The following is a 20,939-nucleotide window of genomic DNA, read 5'->3' on the forward strand; positions in this document are numbered from 1 at the left end:
CCGCAGGCTCCGCCTCCGCGGAACCATAGAGTTGGGAACCGCACGCGGAGCTCTCGGTGGGGCGCCCAGGACTCTGGGATCCCCCGCCCGCGCAGGAAGTCGCTCTGGAGACTCGAGAGCGCAGGCGGTGGCCGGGCAGGGAGAGACGGGCCTCAGCGCAGATTGGGTCAGGCACGCGCAAGGGCAGCCCCCGACGGCCGTCCCAGAGGCCCCAGCGCCGCCGAGGTCCTAATAGGCAGCACCGTCTTCCGCCGCACGTGGCTGCAGCGCGATGCCCAAATCCAAGCGCGACAAGAAAGGTGGGCAAAGGGGGTCTTGGGACCCGGTGAGGAATTCGCGGGCTGGCTGTCGCCTGCGGTAGGGGCTTCGCGGGGGAAGCACGGGGGTGGGGGCTGGAGCCGGGTCGGGTCAGGGAGCGGAGACTGCTTTGCCAGGCCTCCAGAGTTTCTCCAAGGCCGGCTGGTCGGTGAACAGCCTCTGAACACCCAGGCTGCGCCCGATCTCGCCTTGGCCCACCTTTTCCTACCTCAGTCCGTCTGTCTTAGCTCTCCGCGCTCCCCCCACCCTTCCGCCTTTCCCTCAACCCAGATTGATCCCTAAGTATGGTCTTGTGTACTTGAAGTTGCTTCTCTCTGGCATGCTTGTGCTCCGGTCTTCGTATGGCTGGCTCTTTCTCAGTTGGCAGTTCGTAGGATACCTCCTAAGAGAGTATTCCTGACTACCTCTACTATGGTGGGTCTCTCTCACTCCGGCTCTCTAGCACATTAACTCAACAAATTAGAGAGGGGCCTGGCACTCTCTAGGCGTTGAAGGATACAGCAGTTACAACAAGGAAGGTCTAGAGCCCTCATCAAGCTTAATATTTTAGTTATGGGAAGTATATCCTCCCAAGGTACCGAAAATCGAATCAGTAAATTCAGATAGTGATAAGTCCCATGGAGTAAGAGTGAGAGAAAAAGAAGTTGATATTCTTTTGTGCAGTGTGGCCAGAGAAGGTCTCTGTTGAGATGACAAATGAGCAGGAACTTGAAGAAAGTAAATAAGCAACCCATGGAGTTACCTGGAAGGGTGGTGGTCCCAGGAGAGGGAACACGAAGGGCAAAGGCCCTGAAGCGGGAGCACGTTTGACATGTTCTGGGGCAAGAGGCCAGCGTGGCCAGAGCAGAAAAGGAGGGAGAGGAATTGGGCAGAGTGTGTGGGGCTTGAAAGACCTTTGCAAGGAATTGGCTTTCACATGCAGGTGAAACGGGAGGAGAGAGCTCGAGCAGAGCAATGATGGGGTTCACCTTTACTTTAGAAAGATCACCCTAGTTGCTTTGTTGAGAATAGACAGGGAAGGTGGGGGCAGTGTGCAGGGGTGGAAGCAGCGAGACTAGCAGTAATCCAAGAGAGCATGGTGCTGGCTAGGTCCACAGTTGTAGCAGTGGAAATGCTGGAAAATGGACAACTGTATTTTGTTTGCCCTCCTGTGCTGCACTTGCCCCTGAATGTTGTGATTACCTTTCTAGATGTGTGCTTCGTGAAGAGGGACTGACTGAGTGCCAGGCAGGATGAATAAGAAGTGGCTTCCTCCTAGGACCCAGGGCTTTGCATTTGATGCTCTGTTAATCGTTTGTGGAATGATTGGGTTCTGTGAGGGAGCCCTGGTCAGATCTGGCAAATGCCAAACCCTTCTGGTTAAGGGGCAAATTGGGCCCCAGCTGTTGTTAGAGAAGAGGTGCTTGTCCCTCCCCAAAGAGGCGTTGCTGCATCCATGGGTCCAAACTGCAAGACAGCGTGTAGCAGAGGAGATACAGTCCCCAGCCCAGAGCAGCCACAGATGGTCTCTGTGTACCACAGCAGCACAGGGACGCGCCTCAGCCAGCAGCTAGCTCAGCCACAGGCAGGGCCCCCAGAGCCCACACACCTCAGTAGGGGGTTTTCGCTTCGCCTCAAGGGAGCTAAGGAATACCTGGTTTGTCTGAGTAACAGGAAAGGTGGGAAGGGACCTTCAGGCTCGGGAACAGTAGCAAGTAGGCACTCTGGGGACCTGGGAGTAGCCTTGCATGCCAGAAGTGGTGGCCACAAAAGCCGTGCTACCTTTTCTCAGATTGGCTTGGTCCAGCTGGGCTACCAAAGGGGGGAAGAAAGAGTCTCCAGGACATCCAGATTTGTCTCTCATCATCTCCCCTTTTTCTTCTTTGTATTAGTCTCCCTCACCAAAACCGCCAAGAAAGGCTTGGAACTGAAACAGAACTTGATAGAAGAGGTAAGAGCGTGTTCTTTTTATTTTTCCAGAGATTGTATTTAGTTTATAAACGTGGGCGTAGGGCTGTTTGTCAGGGAAACATACTGTTTGGAAAAAAAAAAAAACCAAGGTGCTGATCCAGCCCTTTTTCCTCCAGCAGCAGCACCAATAAAAACTCCCATAGTGATGGTTTCCAGCTTGATTGAGCCCTTACTCTGCCCTGCACGGCGCTGTTTCACATGTGAAGCACCCCTGTGAGGTAGATGCGAGGGGATGTTATCGCTGTTTTGCGGTCCGGTAACTGAAGCTTGCAGAGGTTTGTTAGTCTGCCCGATGTCAGAAAAGCCAGGGAGTTACCAGGTGTAGGTAAACGCACCAAGCCACTGTCTGCACTGCATCAGGCTGCAGGCTGGGTGAGAGCGGAGTTTCCTCCGGCACAAAGATGCCATTTTCCTTGAGACCACTTCATCATGGCTGCAGCCAACAACGTGGGCACCGCAGGGCTGATGAGCCGCCTCCCCTTATGACTAAATGACAAGACTTTACATGTTTCCATATAGCAGGAGCCTTCCTAGTGTAGCTAAGCTTCTAGATCGTCAGCAATTACTGGACAAAGCAAAGAGAAGTGGTCGGTTGCACTGGTGGCCACCGTACGTCGGAAACCTGGGGAGACGGTGGGCTCTTGACCCGTGGCTCAGCTTCCCCCGCACTTTGCCATCATGCCTGCTTTGCGTCAGGGCAGCCCCTGTCCTTAGTATCCTGGCTTCAGTAGCAGAGGCAAGGAGGAAACAACCAGGTTAGAGGCTGTAAACATCCACAGTTGTAAGAGACCTGGAGCAGTCTCTTTCCCACCTGAGGCCAGAGTACTGCCCAACCTCTGCTGCCCCTTGGACTCCAGAGCCCCATGAATTGTCCTGCAGCTTCGGAAATGTGTGGACACATACAAGTACCTCTTCGTCTTCTCCGTGGCCAACATGAGGAACAGCAAGCTGAAGGACGTCCGCAGTGCCTGGAAGCACAGCCGGTGAGTGGGCAGTGGGAGAAGGGCCTGAGTGCGGAGGGGCCAGGCTGCTTGCAAAACACAGGGGCAGTTAGTGACCTCGGTCACAGGTGGCACCTTAATAAGGACAAAGTGCCACGCCCCCATCCCCGCTGAAGGGCGCTTTTTAACTGTTAAAGTTTGTCTCGCGTGGGGGGGTGGGGGGCGGGTTGAGCGGTGACCTCTCCAGGAGAAGGGGCTCCCTGAACCCTGGGGTCTGGTCCCTTAAGGAACATCCCACCCGTTCTGGTTCAGACCATTGAACAGGCCTCTTCCACATATCCAGACGCACTCACAGTGCTGAGACAGAATGTGAGTTTCAGGGTCTGTGCAGGAAAATAATGAGAGGGACCCTGGGCTGGCGACAAAGTGAGCAGGGCTGCGTGGAAGAGTGGAGCCTCTGGCCACACCTTCTGCTACAAAACATCCTGGGTCTTGGCTCGGGCTCCGGGGACTGAAGCTGGTTTGCACTGAAGTGAGGGCAGGGCGGGGCGCTTCCTTCACAGACCCCTCTTTTTCTCTGTAGGATGTTCTTTGGCAAAAACAAAGTGATGATGGTGGCCCTGGGTCGAAGCCCATCTGACGAGTACAAAGACAATCTGCATCAGGTGAGTCTCTGGCCCTCACAGGGAGGGGCCGAGGCCAGGCTGCCTTCTCCGCTGCCGTCACATGATGCACACTGCAGCCATCTGGCCCGGGGTCGGCTTGAAGCTTGGTTCTCCTTTAATCTCCAGACCCAGAGAGTAGTACTGCCTGCCTCCAGCTGTGACCAAAAATGTCTCCAGGTGTTGCCAAATAAGGGGGCGGGACCGGCAAAATCGTCCCCAGTTGAGAACCGCTGCTCTAATGTGACCGACCCCACCCCACTTTGGTTCTGTAGGTCAGCAAGAAGTTGAGGGGTGAAGTTGGTCTCCTTTTCACCAATCGCACTAAGGAGGAAGTGAACGAGTAAGTGCTCTGGAGGAGCGGTGGGAAGGGAAAGGTCGTGGGAAGGGAAAGGTCGGCGTGGGAAGGGAAAGGTCGGCGAGGTCTCCGGGGAGGGAATAGCCCAGGACTTTGTACAGTAGAGGCACCGAGTAAAACCTGGTTCCTGGTTCCTGGAATCCTGTTACTGAGTCTCTGTTCTCCCGGGCTCAGAGCTCCAGGCTGAGCTGAGGAGGAAGGGAGGTGAGGCGAGGCCCAGGCGGAAACCTGCCCTCCTGCCCCTTCTCTTTCCCCTCAGGTGGTTCACGAAATACACGGAGGTGGACTACGCCCGAGCTGGGAACAAAGCCACTTTCACCGTGAGCCTGGACCCGGGGCCCCTGGAGCAGTTCCCGCACTCCATGGAGCCACAGCTCAGGCAGCTGGGCCTGCCCACGGCCCTCAAGAAAGGTACAGGGGCGTCCCCAGAGCTGAGGGGTCACAGCTGAGCGGCTGAGAGCGCAGGTTTCCAAGCCAGACAACACCCCCCCTCAGCCCCAGTTTCTACCGGCCTCTGTTTTCTCATGTGAAAACGGGACTAAGAGCGCCCGCCTGACAGTTGGGGTGAATGTGCACAGCAACTTACAGCTAGAATACAGCAGTTAAGGGGCACGGATGGGAGGAGGAGCCGCTGCCCCCCACAAACCCTCCTGGCAGCTGAATGCTCCCTGGTGAACCCCTGCCCCGGTGCTGCTGGAAGCCTGGGGGCGGCCCTGCACAGGCCGCTGTGCCAGAGTAACTGCCTGGGGGCCCCCTTCTCTGCAGGTGTGGTGACCCTGCTGTCCGACCACGAGGTGTGCAAGGAGGGCGATGTGCTGACCCCGGAGCAGGCCCGCGTCCTGGTGAGTTCCCCCCGCCCCGGGCGTCCGCAGCTGCGGTGGGAGGGGCCGCAGACTCCTCTGACCCCACTCGCTCCTCCTGACCTTTGGGTCCCTTTCCCTCTGGCAGAAGCTTTTCGGGTACGAAATGGCCGAATTCAAAGTGACCATCAAGTACGTGTGGGACGCGCAGTCTGGAAGTTTCCAGCAGATGGGAGATGACTTGCCAGAGAGCGCGCCCGAGTCGGAAGGAGAATCAGAGGAAGACGACGACAGCTGACGTGCACTTGGGACGGGACCTCCGGGCCTGCTCCAGGTCTTGTCTGGACTGGACCGTGTGGGGCTGCCGCTGCCCTCTCGGGGGAGCAGCCGTGTATTTTGCTGTGGATGCACACAAGGGAGGGTGACAGGGACAGACTATTCTTCTATAAATGATGCAACTTTGTCAGCAGGGTGTCTTCTGCAAAAGGGACTTTTCTAGGAAAAAACCCTTGGGTTTGGGCTTTGGTTTGGACCCCCAGGATTCTTAGTTCACCTCAAGCCAGTTTCCAGCACTGGTTGCTGTGTGACCACTGGCTGGGCGGCCCTGGGAGCACAAGAGGAACCGCCTTCTCCTTTACTCTGGCCCTCGGCGCCCCTGGCTTGAAACTGGGATTTGTTTGAGGAAAACAGGCACTCTGCCTGCCGCTCTCCTACCCCTACTCTCTATTCTCTTTCCCACCCCCAACCCCCAAAACCAGGGCCGAGAAACTTGGGGGTGACCAGGAGACAGGAGGTGTTGGCTAAAGCAAGAATAAAGCCACTGCCGAAACTGAATGAATGTAAAAAACATTCCACTGCATCCTGGGAGGTTTTAGTCTTCTGGGTGGTGGCTCCAGGTGGTAGGTTTTCGCCCAGATTGTTCTGTCTATAAGTATTTAATGAGGTAATTCTGAACGAGAGAAAATCTACCTCATGGTGTATGGCCCTCTTTTTCTGTCGCGTGTAGAAGTGTGAGGGCCACCTGCCGCCCCGATGTTGAGAGGTCACACTGGGTTCAGGGCAGGAGGCTGGGAGACCCTCCCACCACCTCTGCCCTTTGAAGACTAATCCCTACTCCTGCCCCCTTCTCACCAAGCCTGTGGGAGGACGAGAAACAGCCTGCAGGCTGCAGAGGAAACAGATTGACCAGGTTCACTGTGGGCCTGGGCTCCAGCCAGGCTAGTGCCTCTTTATTCAGACAGGAAACGCCTGAGTAGATGCAGCCCGGGCCTTTTTACATGATGAAGGCAGCTGGGAGTATTAACAAGAACGTAGGAGACAAACAGTCTGTGACCTGGGACTGTGAGGAAAGAACTAGCTACATAAAGCAGCTTAAAGTCAAAACTGACTGGGTGAGAGGATAAAGGACGAGACAGATGAAGTGCGTCCTTTGCCACCCCAAGTCAGGACTAGGCCGAGCGGAAGTAGCTGGGACATTCGTGGGCAGACAGGTGCCAGGCCTGATCAAAGGCCTGCATGACGGCCGGCTCTAGGGGCTCTCCCTCAGCGGCCACCAAGGTCTGTTGTAGCTGCTCCAAGCTGGACATGCCCAGGATGACCGCGTCCCCCTGAACGCCCTGCAAGGGGAGACGGCCAGACGTCAACACACTAGTGCACCACAGTGACCCCAGTCACACACACACCCTCCCACCCTGCCCCTGCCAAGACCTGCAATCCAAAGTCTATACCCTATATTATTCTGCACAGAACTTAAATTGCCTTCGAACAGCTCTAAAGCCCTGCTTCCCTAGACGCACGCAGGCACACCTGAGTTCCCCTCTGCCGCTCAGCAGCTGGGTGGGCTTGGGTTAGTCATGTGACCTCCCTAAGCTTCAGGCTTCCTTTACTTTGCAGGGTGGTTGTGGGATTTTTTTTTCTTTTTTTGGCCGTGCCTTGCAGCATGCAGGATCTTGGTTCCCCAACCAGGGATCGAATCCATGCCCCCTGCAGTGGAAGCGCAGAGCCACTGGACCGCCAGGGAATTCCCTAAAATTTCATAAAGTACTTTGCTTCAGGCCTAGCACTTAACAGGGGCTCAAGAAAGAGGCACCATTAGTATGTGATGCCGAAGTTGGAGGAAGTTGTTGGGAAAGCGTGATGGCAGGGAGAGGGCAGCCCTGCCATGGACACAGAGTTGGCCTCTGCAGAGCAGGCAGCCAGAGACAGATAAATGCTAATGCTGGAAAAATGTAGGTTTCAGCGTCACACATAGCTTCTGCCCTATCTCATGTAGCCACAGTTAGGTGAAGTGGCCTCTGAGCCAGTTTACTCATACATAAAGTTGGGATAATTATACTTACTAGGGCCAGTAGTGTTTGTAATGTCACACTTAATAAACTTCTCTAAGAACAGGAATACCACCCAAAAGACCTGGGCCGTGGAGACATTTCAGAAGAGGAAAAGGAGTAATCCAGAAATCACAAGATAATCACGCAGCCCTCTCTTCTACTTCCTCCTTCCTACCTGGAGCTGGGAGTGGTGGTACCTCCACCAGAGGGCGGCTGAGGTCATGCTGGGGGCGCTGGTGCCATACGCAGCCTGCAGGGCCTTCCCTACCAAGGCAACAGCCTCGAAGTAGTGCTTCCAGAAGCCGGGTGGGTGGAGAGGGTGGCACGGGTCAGGACACTGGGATTCCTGCAGGACACTGGTCCCTCAGGCACTGAGGGACCAACATCTCAAATGGAGGTTTTGTTTCCCTGAGCAGCAGAATGCATGTGGGTTTCTGGGCCCCTCACCGGGGTGATTTCAGCCCCGTGGTAGGAGCAGCGGGGATGCAGTGGGCAAGGATCCTTGCATTGAACGTCCTCACCGGATACAACTCCCCAAATCAGGACCCAGGAGTGTCTACAGCACCACACCTTTGTGCCCCGGGTCACAAACAGGACAAGTCCTGGCTCCAGTCCTAGCTCTGGCCTTGGCTCAGTCACCTGCCTTCGCTTATCTGCTCAGTGAGGAAACACCCCGAGCGAGCCCCACGTGGTGAGTGCAAAATGTAAAGGAGATAATGGACCTGCAGTGCTCTGTCAACTAAGTAGAGCAGAGGAGGTGAAAACCATCAACCAAGATCCTCCAGGGGTGAGGCCTAGGCGCTGGTGGTGTGACAAGCTCCTTGAGACACTGCTTAGGGCAATGGCTCCTAAACCTGGTCAGACATCAGAAACCCTGGCAGGGGACTTCCCTGGCGGTGCAGTGGTTAAGAATCTGCCTGCCAATGCAGGGAACACGGGTTCGATCCCTAGTCCGGGAAGATCCCACATGCCGCGGAGCAACTAAGCCCATGTGCCACAACTATTGAGCCTGCGCTCTAGAGCCCATGAGCCACAACTACTGAGCCTGCGCACCTACAGCCAGTGCTCCACAGCAAGAGAAGCCACCGCAATGAGAAGCCTGTGCACCGCAACGAAGAGTAGCCGCCGCTCGCCGCAACTAGAGAAAGCCCACGTGCAGCAACGAAGACCCAACACAGCCAAAAATAAATAAATTGATTAATTAATTTTTAAAAGTCCTGGGCCATTTCAACAAAACTAGCAGTGGAGCCTTGGAAACTCAGCTTCTATAAATCTTGAAAGATTAGGAACTTTCCAGCAGTCCACAGATAATGTCTAAATTTGATAAATTAAGGAATAGCAGTAAAGTGTATGCATCAGAGATCTCACAGTAAATGCCAGAGGGAAGGAAAGCTGTAGGAGTTAAAAAGCATCACCTTGGGGCTTCCCTGGTGGCGCAGTGGTTGAGAGTCTGCCTGCCAATGCAGGGCACGTGGGTTCGAGCCCTGGTCTGGGAGGATCCCGCATGCCACGGAGCGGCTGGGCCCGTGAGCCACAATTACTGAGCCTGCGCGTCTGGAGCCTGTGCTCCGCAACAGGAGAGGCCGCGATGGTGAGAGGCCCGCGCACCGCGATGAAGAGGCCCCACTTGCCGCACCGCCCCCACTTGCCGCACCTGGAGAAAGCCCTCGCACAGAAACGAAGACCCAACACAGCCATAAATAAATAAATTAATTTAAAAAAACAAAAACAAAACTGAAACTATAAAGTTTTTAAAAAAAAAAAAAAAAGCATCACCTTGGAGGAGTGTGACGGAAAGGGCTTGCTTCTAGCTGTGGGCATGTATTACTTTAATAACTTTTTCAAACTTGCAAAAGTGAAAAAAAGGAAGGGAAGAAGGCTAGTCCCAACAGATGTTCAACTATAACTTTAGACATTGATGACAGTGTTATTGCCAAGAGTTTACAAAACTTAGACTCAGTTGCCCCAGGTGACAGGCCAGCATCAAGCCCCAGGAATCCCAAGTTCCAGTCCAAGGTTTCTTCTCCCGCTGTGGGCAGGGGGTAGGCTCTTCCCAGGGAAAAGACATAGTCTTACAGACCTAGTGGAAGGTCCAGAGTTCTACGCATTCCCAATCCAGGCCCCCAATCACTCCCCAGAGACACTGGCAAAGTTTTAGGGGTAAATTTCTCAGTAAAGCTTGTGGGAATCCAGGGGCAAAGGTCTGAGCACAGGGGGAGGTCCTGGCCCCCAAGGAAGCAGCCCCAGGGACTCCCCATTGCAGACTAAGGGGGCCCATGCCACCTCCCACCCTGATGCAGCCAATCCCCAGCTCACCGATTCCTGTAGATCTCTGCCCAATTGGTCCCAAAGAAGTGGCCCACAGGTTGTTTCCCATCCTTGTCCCCATACTTGTACTTGCCAGTCAGCAGGCCCCCTGCGGGAAGGCTGTAATCAGATCCCCTGGCACTGCTCCCAGAGGCTGCTCTGGACCGGAAGTGGGGGTGATGGTGGGGGACCCAGGACGGATGGAGGACCCAGCCCAGCCTCCTGTCAAACCCCTCCCTGCTTCCCAGGTCTGGGACCAGGCATCCCCAGGGTCAGGAACAGGCAGAAACATGGCCAGGAAGACCCTTCCACCCCGGGGCGAGCCCGTCCCCACAGCAGCCCATACCCCATACCAGCCAAAGGGTTTTAGGCGTAGAACCTGTCCTGAGGCAGGGGAAGAGCTCCGTCTCCACTTGCTGGGTGGTGGCGTTGTACATGCCCTGCAGGCAGAAGGGCCAGCTGGAGAGGGCGCACGGGACCCCAAATTTTCCTGTGGAGAACCTCAGTTCAGACCTTAACAATTAGGCAGATACTTAGTGGCGCTGGTGGAGAGGGCTCATGCCCAAGGAAAATTCATTCCTTCAGCCAACATTTCTGAGCAACACCTGTGGCCTGGATATTGGATTTCCATCCACAAGCCAAAGGACAAAGCTGCTGCGCTCAGATTTAATAGTGAGGTAGAGTGTTAACAAACATACTCAACAAAAGAGACAATCATAATACACTAGTAAGTTCTGTGACCAGTGCCTGGCAGCAAGTAGGTGCACAAACATTTGCTGAATGAATGAGGAGGAGAAAAGGAGGACCTGAGATCTCAGGCTCCTCTGGGCTGTCAGGAAAGGCTTCCAGAGGAAGAGGCATCTAAGTGAGACCTGGGCACTCCTTCCAGGGAGAGCAGGGAGGAGCGTTCCAGGCTGACTGCAGAGCGAGAAGCAGGCAGGAAGGGGAGCCAGAGCCGGAGAGAGCAGGTGCCTGTTTGCCAGGCTGAGGGTACCTGGGAGCCATCAGCCTGTAGAGCAGGGGAATGGCTGCTGTGGAGAGGGCACGGGGAGGGGGGAGCCAAGAGGACCCAGGATCACCAGGCACCCAGGAGACAGAGGCCTCTGCAGCCCTGGCCTCACCTGGTACACGGTGGGCAGGATCCAGTTGTTGCTCTTGCACAGGGTACAGATCTCGGCCACTTCCCAGGTGGCATAGTTGGAGAGGCCAAGCTCCACAAACTTGCCCTGTCGGGGAGAGGCCAAGGTCAGAACCCACTGCAGCCCAGAACACCAGGAAGGAAAGACTGGCTGGGGACCCTGGGAGTGGGGTCTGTCCCCAGCTCTGCTCTGGGACAGCCCTGGAGCCTCCACTCTCCTAGGCAATGACAGGCCAAGGAGGGGAGCAGGGGGGCCGCCCTCACCTCCTGGTGCAGCTGGTGGCAGGCACGCAGCGTCTCTTCCATGGGGGTGCCGTGGTCCGGCAGGTGTAGGTAAAAGAGGTCCACTCGGGGGCACCGCAGCTGCTTCAGTGACGTCTCCAGCTGGGACCAGAGGCTGTCAGGCTTCAGAGACTTTTCACCCACTGGATTGGCCTTGGTGGTGATTTTCACTTTGGGAGGAGAGAAATGGAAGTCCAAGTCAGTTTACCAAACGCTGGAGAGGATCTAGTGTAATGGTTAAGAGACAGACCTGGGTTCACACCCCAGCTCTGCCAATTCAAGCTCTGTGACCCTAACCAAGTTATTTAACCTCTCTGAGCCTCAATCCCCTCAATTGTAAATTGAGAGTGATATCTTGTCGGGAGGCTCCAAGGATTGATCAGAACTTTGATAGATTTGCTCATTATGAGCTGCTAATGTTATTATGATGACTATTTACCAGGCAGCTGGGTGTGCCATGCCCGGTGCTAAGGGCTGGATGAGGAAGGCCAGCACTGGATCCCTGCCCTCAAGGGCGCACAGTCTAAGGGGCCACTACAGAGTAAGTGAGGCCGGGATAAGCACAAGGTGGGAGAGGAGCCCTGGGAGTTCAGGGAAGGCTTTCTTAGGATCTGAATCTCCAAGGGCAGTCTGGGGCCACCCAGAGGCAAGAACGTGGCGTGTGAGGAGCCATGCCTGCGATCCCATGGATCTAGAACACCAGGTCCACGGGGGACACAAGGCAAGAGAAGGGGCCACAGACCAGATGGATACAAAGGGCCCTGAGTGCACCCCTTAGAATCTGACTTCAGGGGGCCACGGGGAGACTCTGAACACTTTTCAGCCAGTGAGCTAAGTTGTCAGCTTTGCAGTTTTGAAAGATGACTCTGAATGAAGCACAGACAAAAACCTCAGGGACAGGTCTGGAAACAGGGCAAATGGCAAGGAGACCGCGGCAGGAATTCAGGAAAGAGAGCAAGAGGACTCAACTGGGGCCCCAGGGAAGGAAAGGCAAGATATTTCCATCAGAGAAATAACCCATTGAGAAAAGGCTGGTGTTGTGCCACCTGTGTGAATCAGGAGTGAGTTAATCAAATACTTTTCTCCCTGCCCCCATTAAGAATCCCAAGTGGGAGCTTCCCTGGTGGCTCAGTGGTTAAGAATCCGCCTGCCGGGCTTCCCTGGTGGCGCAGTGGTTGGGAGTCTGCCTGCCAATGCAGGGGACACGGGTTCGAGCCCTGGTCTGGGAGGATCCCACATGCCGCGGAGCAACTGGGCCCGTGAGCCACAATTGCTGAGCCTGCGCGTCTGGAGCCCGTGCTCCGCAACAAGAGAGGCCGCTGCAGTGAGAGGCCCGCGCACCGCGACGAAGAGTGGCCCCCGCTTGCCGCAACTAGAGAAAGCCCTCGCACAGAAACGAAGACCCAACACAGCCATAAATGAATGAATAAATAAATAAATAAATAAAAATTAAAAAAAAAAAAAAAAAAAAGAATCCGCCTGCCAATGCAGGGGACATGGGCTCAAGCCCTAGTCCGGGAAGATCCCACATGCCGCGGAGCAACTAAGCCCGTGTGCCACAACTACTGAGCCTGTGGTCTAGAGCCCGCGAGCCACAACTACTGAGCCCACATGGCACAACTACTGAAGTCCGCGTGCCTAGAGCCCGAGCTCCGCAACAAGAGAAGCCACCGCAATGAGGAGCCCACGCACTGCAACGAAGAGCAGCCCCCGCTCGCCGCAACTAGAGAAAGCCCGCGCACAGCAACAAAGACCCAATGCAGCCAAAAATAGATAAATAAAATAAATAAATTTATATTAAAAAAAAAAAGAATCCCAGGTGGCTGGAGTGATAGGTGAGGGGAAGGTTCTCTGCACGGCTCACACTTGGAGAGTCGCCTCAGCAGGCCAGACCCCTTGAGATGGGAGAGAGCAGGCTGGAGGGTTGGAGGGCTACTCACTGGAATTTTCCCTTCTACCATCTCACCCCCTCAGCCCCCACCCCTTCTTGATGCTAACTTCAGATCTGAGATTTAAGAACTTTGGCCCAGCTAGTTCCAGCCTGAAGGAGGGAAGAGAAGGAGGAGTTGGAGAAGAAAAAGCAATCAGAAATAAGACCAACCTAAATGTCCATCAACAGATGAATGGATAAAGAAGATGTGGTACATATATGCAATGGAATATTATTCAGCCATAAAAAAGAATGAAATAATGCCATTTACAGCAACATGGATGGACCCAGAGACTATCATACTAAGCAAAGTAAGTCAGACAAAGACAAATATGATACCGCTTATATGTGGAATCTAAAAAAATGATACAAATGAACTTATTTACAAAACAGAAATAAACTCACAGACAGAAAATGAACTTATGGTTACCAAAGGGGGAAGGGGTTGGAATAAATTAGGAGTTTCAGATCAACATATACACACTAATATATATAAAATAGATAACCAGCAAGGACCTACTGTATAGCACAGGGAACTACACTCAATATCTTGTAATAACCTATAATGGAAAGGAATCTGAAAAAGAATATGTATATACATATTTAGTTATACATATATATGTATATGTATAACTAAATCACTTTGCTGTACACCTGAAACTAACACAACATTGTAGAGCAACTAGACTTCAATAAAAATTAAAATTAAAAGAAAGAAAGAAAGAAGACCAGAGTTGTCACAGAGAGGCATCAGGTGATCCAGATAGCATATGAGATGCATGCATATTCTCGTTTTGTTTCAGATCTGTGCTGTGAATCATTTCACTCTGAGGAGCCTCAAAGTAAAAGATGGTACATGGTGCTAATGATACTACTACTACTAATAACAGTAACAGCTAATATTGCTGAGCCCTCACTATGTCCCTGTGAGGCACGTTATAAACACTTCAGATGGCATCAGACTGATGACAGATGTCCCTCTGCCCCCATACACAAACCCTCCACTTAGCTACGTCTGCCTGTTCCAACACCCTCAGCACTGCCAAATCTCATTGTCTTTGCACACACTTTGCACACTCACTGTGCCCACCCGCGCAGCCGGGAATGCCCTTTCTCCTCTTACTCCCCCTGGAAAACTAGCAGTTCTTCAAGGTCTGACATTCCGTTTTCCGAGTGTTCTTCAGTGTCCCCTCCCAGGAAGTGGTCCCTCTTCTGGGCTCCCCAGCCATCTCTAGACTCTGAGCTCCCTGGAGTGGGTTAGTGTCAATTTCCCTTCTATGGCCTCGGACGGAGGCTGGCACAGAGAGGGCAGTTAGACACCATACCACCCCCACTCTCCCATCCCAGCCACTGCCTATAGCTCCTGCGGCTCCCAGGCGCGGCCACCCTGGTGAAGCGGGAGGCACTGCCAACTGAACGGCGCACCCGGAGCTCCACGGAGCAGTCCACCGCCCAGAGCAACGAGGAAGCAGATCCCTGCCGGTTTCAAAGCCTGATCTGGGACTATGCCAGGAAGTGCCAGGGAGATAAGGGCAGGATTCCTGCAGATCAGGACTGCACCGGGCACCTGCGGGGAAGGGGAAGGGGGCAGGGGCTGCAGAGCGCCAGACTCCGTTTTCAGTCCCTCCGAGAGGGGCTAGCCAAGTCGTTCCAGGCTAGACCAGGGTTGGGACGTTGCTGAGGGGAGGGAAAAGGAGAGGAAAAGAGTCAAGACAAAGCACTGTCCGGCTGTCCGGGGCTAGATGTGCACGGCGCCTGAGGAGCGGGGTGTTCACAGAGCTGCGGGGTGGCCAGTGGAGGTCGGCGCCCCGGCAGAGGGTGAAGCTGTCGGTCCTGACCTCGGCCGGTGCATGGCTCGGGGGAGGTAAGGGGGACGGGGTCCGGGTGCCAGGAGTTACCTCTGCAGTCGCCACCGCCCAGCCCCAGCCCCAGGCCGGCCAGGATGCTCTCGGACGTACGCTAGGGCCGTGTCTATCTCGGTGTGGCCGCACTCCCGGAAGAGGCGCACGGCAGCCCCATCTCCATGGCACCCAGCACGGTACCTGGCCGGCCCGGGGGGCCAGAGGCTGCCGGCGGGGGCGACTGCAACGGGGACACTGCGGCGGCGGGGGACCTGCAATAGCCCGGTGGAGCGCAGCCGAGCGTAGCACGAGCCCCCGCGTGTCGTGCGCCACCGCTTTAAGGAGGGGGTCGGGCCCCGCCCACCGGCTTTGGGGGCGGAGCGCGCGGAGGGGCGGGGCAAGGGAAGTACTGCGAAAAGCTGCACGGCGCCCCCGCCCCCCATTCCCGCGGCTCCCCGCCTCCCTCGGCCTGGCTCCGGAGCTGCCCTGGGGTCCACGTGTTCTTCCAGATGGGGCTTTCCTAAGGGCTAAAGGTCCTAAAATGAGGTCTTGGCCCAGGGGTGGTGCCCTCAGGGGGTGTCCCGCCACCTTGCAGGCCCCAGAGGTCGGCTCTGTGGTTCTCTCGTCGGGACTTGCCAAAGGCCCCAGCCCGCGTCAGTATTAAAGTATTGAAAGAAAAGAACTGTCAGCCTCGAATCCTATACCCAAGCGAAAACACCTTTCAAAAAGGAAAGCAAAGACTTTGTTCAGACAAAGGTTGGGGAGAATTCATAGTAGCCAGCTTTCACTATAGCAGATATTAAAAAAAATTCTTTAGACGGAAGAAAAGTTGGATTTACACACACAAAAAGTGAAGAGTGCTGGAAATGGTAAACGCGAGGATGAATATAAAAGACTTTTTCTCATGTTTAACCTTTTAAACAGATAACTGAGTTTTTATAAAGTTAAATATACAATTACTGTATGACTCAGCAAAAACTACACCCCGTTAATCTTCATGAACCTACATATAAAAACGTTTGACCAAGCGAATACAGTGATATATAAAAAGGATAATACATCACTTCTCAGTGAATTTCATCCCAGGAATACAGTGGGCTTTATATTTAAAAATCAATCAGTATAGTTTACTATACTGACCAAAAAATAAAACCCATATGATCATCGCAATTGATGCAAAAAAAGCATTTAACAAAATTCAATACCTATTCATGAAGAAGGAGGGGGGAAAATAAGAAAAAACTAAGAAGAAAAGGGAATTTTCTCAAATTGATAAAGGGCATATACAAAAAACATATAGCTGATGTTATATTTAATAGTGAAAAAACTTTTCCCCCTAAGATTGGTAACCAGTCAATGATATCTGCTCTTACCCCTTTTATTCAATGTTGTGCTGGAGATACTAGTTATGCCAACATATTTGTGTGCGTGCGTTATAACAGGCAATTTCTTACATAACTACAATGCCATTGTCACACTAAAACAAATGAACAATTCTTTTGTGTCACTTAATACCACATCCATATTCAAATATCCCTGTTTTAAAAAAAGTTTCAGTTCGCTTGAATTAGGATCAAACGTGGTTTACACATTACATTTGGTTGCTATATTTCAGAAATCTATTTTAAACTTCAGCAGTCTCACCCCTTTTTATGCATTTGCTTATGGAAGAGACTTATTGGTTGGGCTATAGCATGTCCCACATTATTTTTGCATAGTCATAGTTTCATTTAACTTGTTCCTCATATTTTTTGTCAAATGCAAGGTAGTGCTAACAGCTAGATTACATTCTAGCTCACCTTTTTTTTTTTTTTTTTTTTGGTAAGAATGCTGCATCAATGGTACTGTGTACTTCCTGATGCATCACATCAGGGAGACACAAACAGCACGGTTGACCCACTCCTAATAATGCTGAAAGCAAGCAGTGGGTTCATGTGATATCAACCTGTTCCCCCCACTGTAAAGTTCCCATCGATCTTTCATCTTATGGTTTCATCTATTGATGACCTTTGCCTGAATCAATCAAGATAGAATTTTTAAGTCTCAGATTATGTTGTGTACATCCTAAATACAGATCTTAGGAGTATAAGGTTAATATGTATAACCTTCTGACTATAGTTGGCCCTTGAACAACATAGGTTTGAACTGGGCAGGTCCACTTATACGTAGATTTTTTTCAATAGTAAATACTACAATACTGCACAATCCAAGGTTTGTTGAATCTGAGGATGTAGAATCTCTGGTGCAGAAGAGGGAACCATGGATACAGAGGAACCTCATATGCAGAGGGCTGATTATAAGTTATATGCAGATTTTCGACTGTGAGGAGGGTCAGCACCCCGAACCTCCACGTTGTTCAGGGTCAACTGTACTTTTAAATGAGAAGTAAAGTACAGGTATTCCTTTTTTTAATTAAACTTTTTAATTTTTGAGAAAGTTTTAGATTCATATGCCATTGTAACAAATAATACAAAGAGATACCTTGTTCTCTTTTCCAGTTTCCCTCAGTAGCAACATCTTGCAAGATACTATTTTTGTTAGATGGAGTGTCCTATAAATGTTGATTAGATCTGCTGGTTGATGACTCTTGAGTTCTTCTATATCCTTGCTGATTTTCTGGTAGTTGTTCTACCTATTGTTAAGAGATGGGTGTTGAATTCTCCAATTACATTTTTTTTTTAATTTATTTATTTTGGCTGCACCAGGTCTTAGTTGTGGCACATGGGATCTTTAGTTGTGGCACATGGGATCTTTCTTTTAGTTGCAGCATGAGGGATCTAGTTCTCTGACCAGGGATCGAACCCGGGCCCCGTGCAATGGGAGCGCAGAGTCTTACCCACTGGACCACCAGGGAAGTCCCCACCAATTATAATTGTGGATTTATCTCTTTCTACTTTCATGTCTATCAATTTTTTCTTCAAATATTTTGGTAGCTCTCTTTGGTGTTTAAACATTTAGGATTGCTATTCCTTGATGGGTTGACTCTTTTCATCCTTACATAACATCCCTCTCTGTCTCTAATAGTTTTCTTTGTTCTGAAGTCTACTTTCTTAGATACCTATATAGCCATGTTGGCTTGCTCTTGATTGATGTTTGCATGATATAACTTTCACCATCCTTTTACTTTCAACCTGCCTATATCATTATATTTTAAGTGAGTTTCTGTAGAAAGCATGTAGTAAGGTCATTTTTTAAAATCCACTCTACTAAGCTCTGTCTTTGAAATGATATGTTTAGACCATTTACCATTAATGTAATTATTTACAAGTTAGGGCTTAAGTCTGCCATTTTATTTTTGGTTTTGTTTTATTCTCTTTATTTTTTTTCCCCCCACACCACATGGCTTTAGTTCCCCGACCAGGATTGAACCCAGGCACCCTGCAGTGGAAGCATGGAGTCTTAACCACTGGACCACCAGGGAATTCCTCAGTCTCAGTTTTTTTTTTTTTTTTTTTTATGCTTTCCTGTAGGTTAACTGAACATTTTTTAAAGAATTATATTTTGATTTAATTACAGTGTTTTTGAGTATTTCTTTTTGTATAGCTTTTTAAAAATAAATTTATTTTATTTATTTATTTTTAGCTGTGTTGGGTCTTGGTTGCTGCGTGTGGGCTTTCTCTAGTTGCAGCAAGCAGGGGCTACTCTTCGTTGTGGTGCACGGGCTCCTCATTGTGGTGGCTTCTCTTGTTGCGGAGCATGGGCTCTAGGTGCGTGGGCTTCAGTAGTTGTGGCTCACAGGCTCTAGGCATGTGGGCTCAGTAGTTGTGGAACTCGGGCCCAGTAGTTGTGGTGCATGGGCTTAGTTGCTTCGTGGCATGTGGGATCTTCCCGGACCAGGGAGCAAACCCATGTCCCCTGCATTGGCAGGCGGATTCTTAACCACTGTGCCACCAGGGAAGTACCTGTATCGCTTTTTAAGATTGCTCTAGAGCAACAATCAACTGGTGGCATCATTTTACAAGTTTAAGTGTAGAAACCTTAACTCCCTTTCCATTCCTTCACTCTCCTCTGTTTATAATAGTCTTGAATATTTCTTCTACATGCATTTAGAACCACATTAGTATTATAATTTTTGCTTCAACCATCAAATGTAATTTAGAAAACTTAAGGAAAACCTATTGTATTTACCCATATTTTGCTACCATGTTTTTTCTTCCTTCCTGATGCTCCAAAATTCCTTCTTTCATCATTTTCTATTTGTTTGTTTGTTTAGAGAACTTCCTTTAGCTATTCACTTAGGGTGGATCTGCTGACAACAAAGTTGTAGTTTTTCTTCATCTGAGAATGTCTTGATTCCCCCTTCATTCCAGAAGGATGTATTTGCTGGGTATAGGATTCTGGGTTGATGATTCTTTTCTTTCAGCACTTGAAAAATTGTTGCACCACTTCCTTCTTTTCTCAGTATTTGCTGGCATGGGTGGTAGTAAGGGAGGCCACAGTTTTTATTCTACGATGTTTGGCTGGAATACATTTTTCTGTCTTGCCAGGATGCCCCTTTCCTAGTTCTTTGGCTAGAGAAAGCAGGCTTTTGTTGGGGCTTTTTCTGTCAGTGTCAGTATGCATTTCCAGGTTGTTGGCTTTGTCAGCTTTCAGTTTGGGATATATAAGGAAAAAGAAAACTCAGGAAACTCACCTCTGTCATTCCTTGGGTACTGAGGTCCCTAGCTAGTCTGGGTTCTTCTTTCTGCCTTTCAGAGTCTTCTCATGTTTGTGTTATGCATAGTGTCCAGGGTTTTTATTTGTACTTAGTAGGAGGAATAAGGAAAAGTATGTCTATTTTATCTTCCTGTAAGCAGAGGTCATTTTGGCATGTTAAAAAATAAAGTTACAAATACACTTTACATATGATTTAGCACTCCCACTTCTAGATGTGTACCAAAGAAAAATAAAAACATATGTTCAAATACTTACACACAAATGTTTATGTCAGTTCATTCACAAGAGCCCCAAACTGGAAACAACCAATTAACTTGTGGTATACCCATACAATGGAATATGATATAATCAGCAATAAAAAGGAATGAACTACTGGTATACACAACAACATGGATGAATCTCAGAAATATCATGCTATGGGACTTCGCTGCTGGTCCAGTGGTTAGGACTCCACACTTCCACTGCAGGGGGCACAGGTTTGATCCCTGGTCAGGGAACTAAGATCCTACATGCCACGTGGCAGGGAAAAAAAATCATGCTAAGTGAAAGAATCCAGACACAAAAGACTACGTATTACATGATTCCACTTTTATAAAATTCTAGAAAAGGCAAATTAATACTGACAGAAAGCAGAGTAGTGGTTTCTAGGAGCAGAGTTTGAGGGATGTAACTGACTATAAAGTAGCATAAGTGACCAACTACACACTTAAATTGGTGAATTTTATTGTATGTAAGTTATACCTCAATAAACCTGGTTGTTAAAGATTTATATTATTCCTAAATACAAATTAAAACCACAATGAGATACATTCCCCATGAGAATAGGTAAAATTAAAATAACTTAAAAAACCAATTAGTTTACCATCATGGTTGGTGGCTACATTACTCCACTCTTCTGAATCATGCTTTCTTACCCCTGGACAAGTCTTGTACCTAAGGATCCATAGCGCCATTCATCTGGGTAAAGCAGAAGTTGAGATATTCTCTGTCTCTATAGGGTGGACAACTGCTTATTCATGAAAATACCTAAGGACCAGGCTTTGTCCTTGACTGGATCTTCTAATACATCACAATAATTATTTTTTGGACATGACCCAACTTACATGGTTTTGATTCAGAAAGAACTTATTAAGGATGAGAATGTTGAATTGGAGAATTAGAGCTTCCTGTTATTTATTTATTTTATACAGCAAGTAGAGCTTCCTTTTTTTAAAAAAATAGATTTATTTATTTATTTTTGGCTGCGTTGGGTCTTCGTCGCTGCCCATGGGCTTTCTCTAGTTGCTGCGAGCAGGGGCTACTCTTCGTTGTGATGCATGGGCTTCTCATTGCCGTGGCTTCTCTTTGTTGCGGAGCATGGGCTCTAGGCGCGTGGGCTTCAGTAGTTGTGGCGGGCAGGCTCAGTAGTTGTGGTGCACTGGCTTAGTTG

General features: G+C 50.4%; 1 protein-coding gene and 1 pseudogene across 2 annotated transcripts; one reads left to right on the forward strand and one right to left on the reverse strand.

The window, feature by feature from the left end:
• The first annotated feature begins 16 nt into the window (after positions 1 to 16).
• MRTO4 (MRT4 homolog, ribosome maturation factor) lies at positions 17 to 5,863 on the forward strand. 2 transcript variants are annotated; one of them, XM_036844001.1, is made up of 8 exons: positions 17 to 299; positions 2,190 to 2,248; positions 3,148 to 3,251; positions 3,793 to 3,874; positions 4,147 to 4,214; positions 4,489 to 4,640; positions 4,995 to 5,071; positions 5,178 to 5,863. In XM_036844001.1, exons 1-8 carry the CDS (start codon positions 272 to 274, stop codon positions 5,325 to 5,327), a joined length of 720 nt encoding a protein of 239 aa, XP_036699896.1. In that variant the 5' UTR covers positions 17 to 271; the 3' UTR covers positions 5,328 to 5,863. The 2 variants fall into 2 exon arrangements, with proteins under 2 accessions (XP_036699896.1, XP_036699906.1); XM_036844011.1 differs by lacking the exon at positions 17 to 299 and having other exon boundaries at positions 2,222 to 2,248; positions 3,126 to 3,251.
• A 356-nt stretch (positions 5,864 to 6,219) lies between these two features.
• LOC118882092 lies at positions 6,220 to 16,512 on the reverse strand (annotated as a pseudogene).
• Between the last annotated feature and the right edge of the window lie 4,427 nt (positions 16,513 to 20,939).

This window comes from Balaenoptera musculus, chromosome 1, assembly GCF_009873245.2.
Source record: "Balaenoptera musculus isolate JJ_BM4_2016_0621 chromosome 1, mBalMus1.pri.v3, whole genome shotgun sequence".
Taxonomy (NCBI): domain Eukaryota; kingdom Metazoa; phylum Chordata; class Mammalia; order Artiodactyla; family Balaenopteridae; genus Balaenoptera; species Balaenoptera musculus.